This window comes from Cricetulus griseus, chromosome 3 (genome assembly GCF_003668045.3).
Source record: "Cricetulus griseus strain 17A/GY chromosome 3, alternate assembly CriGri-PICRH-1.0, whole genome shotgun sequence".
NCBI lineage: Eukaryota > Metazoa > Chordata > Mammalia > Rodentia > Cricetidae > Cricetulus > Cricetulus griseus.
In genome coordinates, this window is record NC_048596.1 from 57171279 (window position 1) to 57183856 (window position 12578).

At 48.0% G+C, this 12578-nt stretch overlaps 1 protein-coding gene across 3 annotated transcripts in view; it reads right to left on the reverse strand.

The window, feature by feature from the left end:
- The window catches only part of Shank2 (SH3 and multiple ankyrin repeat domains 2), a 443211-nt gene that overhangs the window by 225767 nt on the left and 204866 nt on the right, over window positions 1-12578 (reverse strand). For all 3 annotated transcript variants that reach the window (XM_035442085.1, XM_035442084.1, XM_035442086.1), the window contains one exon: window positions 11683-11796. In XM_035442085.1, coding sequence (XP_035297976.1) covers window positions 11683-11796 — 114 coding nt within the window. The remainder of the gene's footprint in view (window positions 1-11682; window positions 11797-12578) is intronic.

Genomic DNA, 12578 nt, shown 5'->3' on the forward strand with positions numbered 1-12578 from the left:
CCCTGTCTATGGACATCCACTCCACACTGTTACCTTTCCCTCAGATGCCTGTGCAAGGTGACTGAGCTCAAGGTGACTTTCCAACAGAGTGCCAGGCAGGAAGAGGTTATGGGGAAAAAGGGCAGGGCTGGTAGCCAGTATCTCCAGGTTACCATGGTAACCCAGAGCAGTCCAGCACTGCTCCTGGGAGGAAGCAAGGACGGCCTGGGTCCCACAGGAAGTCAAAGACCAAATCCTCCCAACATAACCCAAAACATCATTCAGAGATGGCACAACTCTATTTTGGGGGCAAACCCCTGCATGGAAACTGGTATTTAAAACTCCAAGCAGCTGCTAAGAAACAGCAGCCCCAACCCCCTTCCTCAAAGCAGCTCTGAGTGTATTTTAATAAAATGGCGTAAAAGATAGGGCGGGGTTGTGTGTGTGTTTGTGTGTGTGTGCATGCGTGGGTGCATTCGTGTGCCACATTGTTTAACAAACACACAGTCGTTAGCAGACAGAATGGCAAGCCTTCATATTTATTTTATGTCCCATTAGGGAGCAGTTAGTGGCTCCTTTGGAAGCTAGCTGGGGTTGCGTTATTAATATTTTAGATTGCAATTGTGCTAATAGAGTCATTTGCCTATATTTTTAACAGCTCTAAAGATAACAGACACGTTCTATTTTGGAAGAGGCCACCCGGCCACTGTGAGATTGTGGAGGGTTTACACACTCAGTGACTAACAGACAGTATCTGAACAACGTATTCCACCAACCCCTACCCTGGGGAAGGGGGGAGACCACCCCTCCATCTTTGTGTCCTTGGTAAGGCTACAGAAGCAGGGCTATGTCCTCCCTGATCTTCAGACATCTGCTACAGGGTGTCACCGAACCCCCACTGTCTGTCCGTAGCACACTGTCCCCCACTGTGTTCTACCAGCCACTCTTGCTGATACACCAGCTCCCCTCCCCCCAGCTCTGCCACAGAAACCAGCTTCATGAGTCAAACAGGCCCCATTAAGACCATCACAGGACCCACACCAAGCTTAGCCAGCATCTTTGTCCTGCACTTGGAATCTATAAGGACATCAGGCTTGTGGTTGCCAGAGTACACATGAGAGACAAGCTGACAAGAAGAGGAGGGCTCCATACAGAGACAAGGGTCCAGAATGAGAAAGCCCTCCCTGAGCACATAATGTTAGCACCTGGATCCAGCTGTGCCAGAAGATGATCAAGGCAAAGCTTTTAACTGCTGAAACTAATACTTGGCTCACATAGGGCATGGTTCATAGCTTTTGCCTCCAGTTGAAAGAGTGATGGTGACTTAAGTTGCCACTAAGTTTGGATGCGGTCATAAGAAGCAAAAGTGAAAAGAAACCAGCACCCCAGAAGTACAGCTGAGCCCCTCTGAGCACCAGGCCTGAGCCCCACAGCGTGGTGGTGCGCATAAAGCATCTGGGAACCCCAGGTATCTCAAGTCTCATAAGGATCCTTGGGCTCTGCATTCCAACTGAGGGGGTCCAATGCTGATTTTTTCTTTTTTGAAACAGGGTTTTACTATGCAGTCCTGGCTGATCTGAAACTCTCTATGAGGGGTATGAGGGGCCAGGCTCAAACTTAGAGATCCTCCTGCCTCTGTCTCCTGAGTGATGGGATTAAAGGTCTGTGCCCACCTGGTCTGCTACATTTTTGTTGTTGTTTTGGTTTTATTTTGTTTTATTTTTGAGACAGGGTTTTTCCATGTAGTCCTGGCTATCCTATAACTCACCTTGTAGACCAGGCTGGCCTCAAACTCACAGAGATCTGCCTATCTCTGCCTCCCAAGTACTGGAACTAAAGGCATATGCCACCACCTCCTGACCTTTTTTTTTTAAGGATTATTTATTCATTTCATGTGTATGTATGTGTGCCTGAGTATGGGTATATGCATTACATGTGTGTGGGTGCCCACAGAAGCCAGATGAGAACATTAGATTCCCCTAGAGCTGGAGTTACAGGCAGGTGTGAGTTGCCTGGTATGAGTGATGGGGACAGAGCCCAGGTCATCTGCAAGAGCATCAAGTGCTCTCAACTGCTGAGCCATCTCTCTAGCCCCACCCCCCCATGCTGACTTTTAAAGACAAAACTGCACCTTTTAAAGAAAGATCTGTATGTCACTATAGAGTAGTCAGGCCTCTGGGGTGTCCATGTCCTCAGGTTCTTGACTTTACTGGTTAGCCTGTGTCGGGTCTTATTGAATGGAAACAAGGAGTGAAGGCTTCCTTTGGCTATAACCATAGGATCTGGGAGGGAAAATGTGTAGTTCAGGTTCTCTTGACTTCTTTCTTGGGGTACACAAGATAAAGCCTGGGTTTGTTTCAAGGATCAGAGGAATACCATCTATAAGACATATGGGTCAGGCTGCCATCCTAATGAGGCTGGTTTAGTGGAGGCTGGAGCTCATATATGGGTCAGGATCTTTGTCACTGTGACAGAACAGTTTTCACAAGGGGAGGGAACACAAGGGGCCTCACTGTTCAGACCCTGCCCCATACCCAAAACTTCCTCCACCAAGGAGCCCTGAGAATCCCAAAGGCACTTGCTTGTCTCAACACAGGGAAGGGATTTATCTAGTGAGGGGTGTGATGCAGTTACCTCCATACCCCTGCTGGGCTATCAGCCATAGCCAACCTACTTCTTGTGTTTCTTAAGGGAGCACTTTAATTTGCTTAAAAAGGATCCTGGAATCCCTGGCACAGACAGGAGGGAGCCTCCATGTGCACTTGAGCAGAAAGGAGGAAATAGGATTACCGTGAAGCTGGTCCCACTACCTACAGGAGGCATGGAGCCCACGCCTGCCTCTTCTGAGTCACAGAGTGGATCAACAGCCATCAGAGAGTGAAAGTAGCCCATGTTCCAGTGAACATCATCGACCCAAGACTAGCTTCAGGGGTGTGTGAAGAGGGACCCTTGAATCAGCAAGAAAAACAGATGACCCAAAAGATAAATGGGCCAAAGACCTGAACTCACACTAGGCAGAAAAACAAACACATCAAATGAGCACTGAGCATACAACTTGGAAGTAAGACACACAGCAGCTGACAGCATACTAGCTTCTGGGCATGGTAGCACAAACCTGTGACCCCAGCAACTGAGAGGCTGAGGGAAGGATTGCAGTGACCAAGCCTGAGTTATGTTAGCGAGTCCTAGGCTAAACTGAGCGACATAGTGAGACCTTGCCCTAAAATTTTAAGTAGAAGGGAGGGAGGGGAGCTGGAAGGAGGGGAGCTACTGGTATTGATGATCATTAGCTGTGGCATAGAGCTTCTGCCCCTGTAGTCATCTCAGGTGACTCTCCACCCCCTATAGGATGTATCAGGTGGGGAAGGCTCGCACTTCAGGGGAGAAAGCTAATATACACAAAGGCAAAAGCAAAGTGACTTTCTCAAGGGAGCCTGCCACAGAAAGAGGAGAATCGGAGAACCAAATGGAAGTTCAGGAATGCACAGAGCAGCCAGGGGCCTCCTGGGAAGGCAGGGGAGCACTGGGCGGAGGCAGGGAGGGAGCAGAGCACTCAATCTATGTCCATAACAGCAGGGCTTCCCAAGCTAGAGTGCCAGACTTGGTTAGTATTACCCACCTGTCATCCCAAAATCATTATCACCATCACTGTCCTCACCACAACCATCATTAACCATTATCACTGTTGTCACATGACCATCATTACTATCAGCATTACCACCATCATTCATATCACCAACATCACTAACACCACCATTACTGTGATCATTGTTACCACCATGGCCATCATAGTCCTTACCACGATCATCATTGCCATCACCATCATTATTGTCACCATCTCCATGATCATCATCATCATCACAGCACTAGCTGGAACACCAACATCACTGTCAACTACACCATCCCCACCATGAATAGAACCACAATGGCCTTTACTGATGTGGCCACAAACATCACTACCTCTTGACTGCCCAACTCCACAGCTACCGAGTCATGTCATCCCACAGGGTTGCTGATGTTCTGTAGACACTCCAGCTTTCTTGGAGAAGGACAGACCTCTGGTTCAGGCCTATCTACATTCAGGTGCTGGTTCAGTACTCACTAGATATACACATCTCTGGCCCTCATCGGTAAAATGGGGATCATTACCTCATTTATCCCCAATCCCAAGTTTACTTTGAAGATCACAAGGGTCACCTAAAAATCAAAACCAAGGGCAGAAGGGCCAAAGCTGGGAGTCATGTGCTCTATAAAGACCCTACACCACACAGCTGTGAGTAGCGTCAGGAAAATACTTAGTGACTATTGTGGGCAGAGGAACATAGTCGTCAGGAGAGCAGATGAACCCTAGAGACTGAGCCACAACTGACAGTGAGACACAGTCACTAGTGGCCAGGCCTCTACCCCAGTTGAGGAACTGTCTTTGTTATTAGTTGCACACAGGAAGGACAAGGCAGTGACCAATTTGCCACCATCAGAAGTTCACGCAGTCTACAGCGGAAGACTCGGGGTAAAACATTGCCATCCCATGGTGCATGGGGCCAGGCAGTCATGCACTATTCTGAGGAGAAAGAAATGACTACTGTGGAAGCCTCACTCTAAGACATCAGAAAAGATACTGTAGGGGACCATGTAAAGACATTTCAGGACTCAGACATCTAGGTTCAGATCCCACCTCAGATATTTAATCCATGTGATTCTGGAAGCTTCTTGTGGGTCCTGACATCTGATGGGCCATGGCAGGATACATGGCTCACAGTGTCCCAGATCTCCTACTGGAGTACTCATGACTGAGGCATGGTTAAGATGTGGTACCTTTCACCTGAGAGCTGGCCATCTAGTCATTTGACCACCATTCCCTTATAATAGCTCTCAGGTGAACATATTCTATGTGTCTCTAGGGCTGGGAACAGGGATGGGATATCAGAGTAGTGGGGACTCATCACGTCATCTTCTCCTCTGGTCTTACATGATGAGTGTTCATCAATGTCAGGACTTGTATCTCAACAACTAAACTCTACTGGGGAGAAACAGGGTTGGCAATGTTTTCTATTTACATGCAAGATGCGTCATGGAAAATGACACATGTGTGCTGACTTCCCACACTGATTCATTCCCAGAAACCAAGTGCCAATTTTGGAGTTCTTCCTTTCCTTTTGAGAGAAGGGTTCACTATATATTTCAGGTTGGTCTTGAACTCACTGTGTGATGCTGGCTGGCACTGAACTTGTGACAGTCCAGTCTCAGTTCTGGGTGCTGGGATTACATGAGTGTGCTAATAAGACTTGTGGACTTCATCTTAGATTCTTATTCAAGACCCACCTCTAGGGAACCCCCATTTTCAGTTCAGCTTTAGCATTCAAAGAAGGAACGGTCCAGTTGTCGCCCCCTCCACCAGTTCTAGTCAACAAGGAAAGTGACATCTTAGAAGATGGAAGAGGCCTCATACACTCAGGTAGTTGGCCTCTTCTTGACAGAAGCTGACATGGTTCTGCTTGATACAGGTGGGAGGCTTGAGACTCTAGACAATAGCTGGTGTATTTCCTGGTCTATTACAACACCACCCTTCAGATATAGGAAGCCAATGGCAATCACTTTGTCCTTGGCATGTTATTATAGCAAAGAAGAAGTTGCTATCCCTGACCAGAGGAGCCTGACCTTCAGGAAGGTGGGACAGGGACATGCATGTGTTTAACCAGAAATTTCTAGAGTACTGCCTGCCCCACACATAAAGCACTGTGGTCACAGGCTACTCTATGCTGTCAACTCCATGGGCTGATGTGTGAGAACAAGTGAGAGTTTGTAAATTGGGCCATGCTGTTATCTCTCAGACAGAGAAAATGTGAATATGGTGGTCATAATTTCCACAGGCCCTTCACCATCATAAGCCTTCACAAGAAACACGAAGAAATCTACCCAGTGCTATTAAGTAACCTCTGCAAGGGAAGTGTACGAGCTAATTCTGTGTCAACTTGACAGGAGCTGGAGTCATCTGAGATGGAATCCCAACTGAGAAAGTATCTACATAAGATTGGGTTGTAGGCAAGACTGAAGAGCATTTTCTTAATTAATGATTGACGTGGGAGGGTCCAGCCCATTGTGGGTGGTGCCATCCCTGGGCTGGCAGTCCTGGGTTTTATAGGAAAGCCAACTGAGCAAGCCAGTAAGCAGCACCCTTCCATGGCCTCTGTGTCAATTCCTGCCTCCTGGTACTTGCCCTGTTTGAGTTCCTGTCCTGACTTCCTTGATGATGAACAGCAATGCTGAACTGTAAGCCTAATAAGCCTGCATGCAGGCAAGACAGTCACACACATAAAGTAATAATAATAATTTAAAAATATACCAGGACTATCATTTCATTTTGCTCTTGGTCCTCAGCCTCTGACAACTATCTTTAGGTGACAGGAATTCTCCGTCTCACCTACAGGGAGAAAGTGCCTTGCGTATGCCTCTTCTTGGAGGGGTTAGTCCTTGAACTATTTGTCTATTCCACGGAATGTTCAAGAGCGCTTTCACTTTAACATGTACAAAGACAAAGGGCTCCCACAGCTCAGACAAAGCTGACCTTGTGTGGAAAGAGCCAGCTGGCTGGAAACACTGAAACAATATTTGAACCATCTCTTGGATTGCATGCATATTCAAGGTCTGCAAATTTCCAGAGCTAAAAAAAAAAAAAAAAAGCTACAGAAAGTACTAACTTTGAAAAAGGGGGAAGGGATATATTGGAGTTAATTTAAAATTTAAAAGCCTTCTACTCATTAAAAGACACAACTAGAAAACAAAAGGGTAAGTCACAGACTGGGAGACACATTTACAGTAGCCCTGACAGAATCACCACACGCCCAGCACAAGAGGTAACAACTCCAGCTGGAAATGGCAAAAACATGAACAGATAGAGACTTTTCAAAAGAAGTCATGCTTGTGGTAAACATGCAGAAGGGGGCTTAACCACAAAAGCCATCAGGGAAGCATAGGCGACCCTCCCAATAAGAAGCAACTTCACACCCACCATGGGAGACTGACACTATGAGAGGTTAACCTCACCAAACATTGGTGCTGATGCAGAGCACCTGGAAATGTCCAGCACTGCTGGTGGAGGTGTGAACCAGCATGGCAAATCAGACAATTACGTCACAATTCTCTTTCCTCCCTTCTTCCCACCTCCCTCCCTTCTGTCTGTCCATTAATTTTTCATGTGTAAGTAAATATTTGTGTGTGCATCTACACGGGGTACACATGTGCACAGGTGCCTGTAGAGGCCAGAAGACAACTTGAAGTGTTATCCTCAGCAATGCTATCTGCCTGGTTTTTGAGGCAGTCTCACATTGGCCTGGAGCTTGCCTGCTGAGCTATGCTGTCTAGCTAATAATCCTGTCTTTGCCTCCTTGGTTCTGAGATTACAAGGCATTGTTTGGTGGGTTCTAGGGATGAAACTAAGGTCTACATAGGACATGCTACACTGACTGAGTCATCTCCCCAGCCACATCTAACACTTTCCTACGAAACTAAACATGATTCTATCATGTGACCTAGCAGGTTTTCACCCAGGGAAGTGAGGAGAAGTGAAAGCAGACATCTCCAGTGAGGCTGGTATGGCAATGCGCCCAGCAGCTTAGTTTATAATGGCTCACACAGAGGAGCCAATCAGCGATCTTCAGGAAAGTGGAGAACGAGGCTTACAGAAGATAATAAATAAGGGAATTCGACACAGCAACACACAAGTTACCACAACGCAATGCTGTAGACATTGGCTGAATTGCAGTGTTATGAGTCAGTCAGGACTAGGCCTGGAATCCAGCAACAGACACAACTTCTTTATGGCAAACAGAATTCAGGAAGCAGCTTCCTCTGGTGGGATGGGAGGGATAGCTAGACAGCTGCCAGGGAGAACTGTCCATCCCTGTGACAAAGTTTCTGAGCTAATCAGTCTATAAGGAGGAAAGGTTCAACGCCAGAGGATTCAGCCCTTGGTCACTTGTCCCTGATGCTTTGGGTTTGTGGCTACACAGCATGCCTTGGTAGAGTCTGTGTATCTCAGGGCAGCCAGGAAGCAGAGAGAGAGAGAGAGAGAGAGAGAGAGAGAGAGAGAGAGAGAGAGAGAGAGAGAGAGAGAAGGAGTGGGGCCACCACAATTTCTGTCAATGCACATACCTCCACAATGACCTTACTCATTCTCACCTAGCCCTCACGTCCTACAGGTCCTAGGATTTCCCAATTAGAGCACCATAGGTTGGGGCTGAATCTTGAGCACAAGACCTCTGGGGTGCATCTAGACTTCTGTTTGGGAACAGTCTAGACCTCTTGGGGGGAGACAGTCTTGACCTCTATGGGGGCAGTCTAGACCTTCGGAGAAGACAGTCTAGATCTCTGGGGGCCGGTCTAGATCCCTGGGGGGGCAGTCTAGACCTCTGGTGGTGACAGTCCAGACATCTGGGGGTGACAGTCTAGACCTCTAGGAGGACAGTCTAGACTTCTGGAGGAGGGGCAGGCAGTCTAGATGTAAGCTAGAGGGCTGAGGAAAACATAGACACAGGCTCACGTACGTCAGAACATACCGAACCCTTTCCAGGCTCCATGTGTATTACTGTATGCTTAACTACAAATGAAATTACTAGAAAAATAGTCACAGCTTTAGAAAAGGCAAGGGAAAACAGACACCATGCTTATTTGCAGTTCTCTCACCCTGGAAGTCCAGCCCATGAACACTGGTCCTATCTGCCATCTTCCATGGATTCTGGCAGAACTCGTGGCCTAATATGCTACAAAAAGGTGATTTTGGTCAAGTTTGGAGAGAAGGATGTTCCTCACCCACCCAAAAGATACCCATGGCCTAATTCCCAGGATCTAAGATGCCACTCTCTTGACACTTGGACACTCAAAAGGCAACTAAGATTGCAGATAGACTTGGAGCTGCCTGTTAGGCAGCTTGGAACTTGCCTTCTGAGCCCTAAAAGTGGTGACAGAGAGGCAGTGGGGAGTGTCAGAGATGCAGCCAGAGAGTGACTCCACCCACAGCTGCTACCTCAGAAGTGAGAAGAGGCCACAGCCAAGGATGAAGCCTCTAGCTAGGGAGGGGGAAAACAGATCCTCTATCCCCAGAGGTTCCAGAAGGACTCAATCCCACCAATGTCTTGAATGAAGCCAGGTGAGACCCCTGGTCTCCTGACTTCTACACAGCAAGGGGACGTGTTGGGAGCCAAAGATCTCTTGGCATGAGATCCTAGGCCATTCTTGGCCGGCCACATAGTTGTATATTAACCTTTACATAGCAGCTCCTTAGAACCTCAACTCAAGAAAAGAAACAACCTGACCCAGTCCTCCACCCACAGGCTCAGTCACCTAGGCAACCCTTCCTGAACCTCATACCCATAAACTCTTTACCCTGCCAAACATCCTCTTTGTGGCTTCCTAATATCCTGCCTACACTAACACCTGGTACACAAACAACCCATTCTACCCCTCCCCATATCCTGCTCTACTGACTATATAAGCTAGCCTGAGAAAAATAAAGTTTGCCACTTGATCAGAATCCTGTCTTGTGGTCGTTCTTTCTGCGTCTCTTGTCCCCATTCCCCTATCCCTGACTCTCTTGCTCCAGGTTGACATCCTGTGGGTCAGGACAGGGATGGATTTGTGCTGCTGATAGATATTAAGAGGCACAAGGCTATGTGATTTAATTCTTCACATGCTTAGTGAGACCTGGAGGCGGTGGTGCTCAAGAACAGGTGACACAGACTCACAACACATCACAGTACCGTGGCATAGCTTGGGCAGAGTGCCAAGATCCCTTCTGTGCTTCCAGAACCAGAATGTGAGGATGGTCCTAGGGGGACCTTGGAGCCAGCACCAACCCAGGCACACAACTCTGTTCAACCAAGGACACCATTGTGTGGATCTAAGCAGGAGCATCGAGCCCAGCAATGAATCTCCTCATGACTCTGAAAGTACCTACCATAGGACCAGTATCAGCCTGACAGACTCTCCTGTCTTGGGGACACTGCCAGTGGGATCCAAAGAAGCTGTAATCTCTCCCAAGGTTGGCAGTCAGGTAGGACAGACTGCTCGTCACCTTCCAGCCCACTCTAAGCCACTGTTCTCCACAAGATGAAGAAAGTAGGATGACCCAATGACCCCTCGTGTAACCCCTAGGACTGCCCTGTCCAGATGTGGCTCAGCCAGAATTTCCAATGAAAAGCAGAAGTTCGGGCGACTCCACTGGCTCTGAGGATAAGTATGGGAGGGGAGGAAGAGATGTCCCTACTCCAAACAGCAGGGCCTGAGGAGATCAGCAGTAAAGACAAGGTCATAAATAGGGCAGGGCAGCCTGCTTTGCAGTGGAAAGCTGGGGGTCAGACCAGATGAGTTGATATCTGGTGATTAGTGTTCTCATGACCTCATCCAGCAAAACCTGCTCCTGCCACCCACTAGCTGACTGCTGATCTGCCACCCTGCCTTGTCTTTCAGGGCCTGGCTGGATGGGCTGGGGATGTATCTCAGTGCATAGAGAGCTTGCTTAGCATGCATGAAACCTTGAGTTCCATCTCCCCATTCCCAGAACCATATGGACCAGGTAGTACATACCTATTGTCCTAGAACATGGGAAGAAGAGACAGAAGGATCAGGAGTTCAAGGTCATTCTTGCCTATATGGGGAATTAGAGGCCAGCCTGGGATACATGAGATTATCTTAACAACAAAAACATAATCAAACAAACAAAAGAACCTCTGCATAGGCTCAGTATTAGATAATACATAATACAACCTAGCAATTGTACCTGAACAGCCCCACAGAGGGAGGCTTGGGACACACAGACCTTACTGTCTCAGGGCCAAGCTTTCTGAGTGACCAACAGACTCTCCAGGCAGGCTTGAAGAAGTCCAGTGGCAGGAGGTGGTTCACACTGCACGTGCTCCACACCTTTCCTGTCCCAGGAAACCTAACCAGGACCCAGGGACTCCTGGAGCATCAGACAGGGAGCCTCAAAATACATTGTGAAGGGCACATTTGAGCCAAGTTCAGTGGCCATAGGGTCTACACAGCCAGTATCTGTAGGGGGCATGTGGCTGATTTGGGGAGAGCACTGTCAACCCAGGAGTTCACACAGAAGAAAATGCATTTTATAGGTGACCATGGGTCACCAAGGAGTCCTTCTGTCCAAGGTATCTTTGATTCTTGCAGACCATTTCATATAAGTGTTCACTGGCATCATAATCAAAGCAATCCTTTCCCACCAGAAGGCTTTTTAGCCAGGGTGGGTTTCAGGGATGGCTCTAACACATGGTGCCAGGACAGCTTTAGCTGTGAGCATTGTGTATCCCCTGGGGAGGGTCTGGAGAGTTCTGCCCATCAGTGAGAAGCGACTCTGTGTTCTAATACCCAATCTGGAGGCAGAAAAAAAGACATTCACTTAACCCCAGAGTCTCCTGAGGGTGGCAAGAACATACACTCCAAATTCATGCTCCCAGTTTACACCAGACATGCAAAGGGCTGCCTTTTAACAGAACCTGCACAAAGGTTTGTCAAGTGGTTCCGGTTTAGATGGAGCCCACTGGAATGGAACCAGTCAAGCCATTTTCAAGGATACAAAGAAACCCTGGATTTGGAACATGGCCTTCCACAGAATGGCCACAGTCCATGGCTCTTGCCACACATTCCAGCCGAGCAGTCTCCATGATTCGTCCCGGCCCGGTGAGGCCGCCTTACCTGCCTGGCTGTCCCAGGGTTTACACTGCACCTCCTCCACACACTCAGCCGGGAACCACCCGATATGGCCACGGGCACTGCCTTCCCAGAAGCCACCCTCGCCGATGCTCAGAACTAGAGGTAACAGAAAGGAGAAAGGCATCAGTAAGGGGAAAGACGGGACTAAGCAATGGGACACCAGACAACAGGTAGAGGGAATAAGAGGGCTTGCACTGCCAGCAGCTTGGCAGATAAGGACAAGTAGTAGCCTTCAGAGAATACAGTGCTAAGGGTGAGGCAGCCCCAGCCATGGATATCTCCCACCTGGTGGGTGATGGAGGAGAGTGAAGCTCTAGAGAGCCTTTTTTCTATTTTATTTTCTTCTTCATTGTGTGTGCATGTATGTGTGTGTATATCTTGTGTATACAACACATGTGCACCAGTGCTGAGGCAGGGTCCCGAGGATCCCACAGTACCCTCTAGCCCCATTAGAATAAAGATTTCAGTTATGAAGGCAAATCTGGGATGACCTGTTCAAAATAGATATGTGTTGTCTGAACACAGCTATGTGGAAGAGTTTGCTATCCTCTCCATACTTCTTAATCTGCCTCCAAACCATTTGAGACTCAAGGCCCTATCTTGGAGAAAAAGAGGTCCCAGCACAACTATTTGCTCCCCATTATTCTGACCTCAAATGGCAGATAAAGATCTGCCCAGTCTGTGAATTTGAAAGGAACAGAACAGCTAACGCTGGCTTTGTAAATTTTTGTCCAGTAATCTGAGGAAATGACCCAAATAAAAGAGACAAGCCACTTCCATGCTGACTGATACCATCATATTTGCTTGAAACAATTTCCTCCAAATGTGGACTCATGGATGTAACCTCTGCCCTCCATACAGCTCAGCTGGAGGAGAGT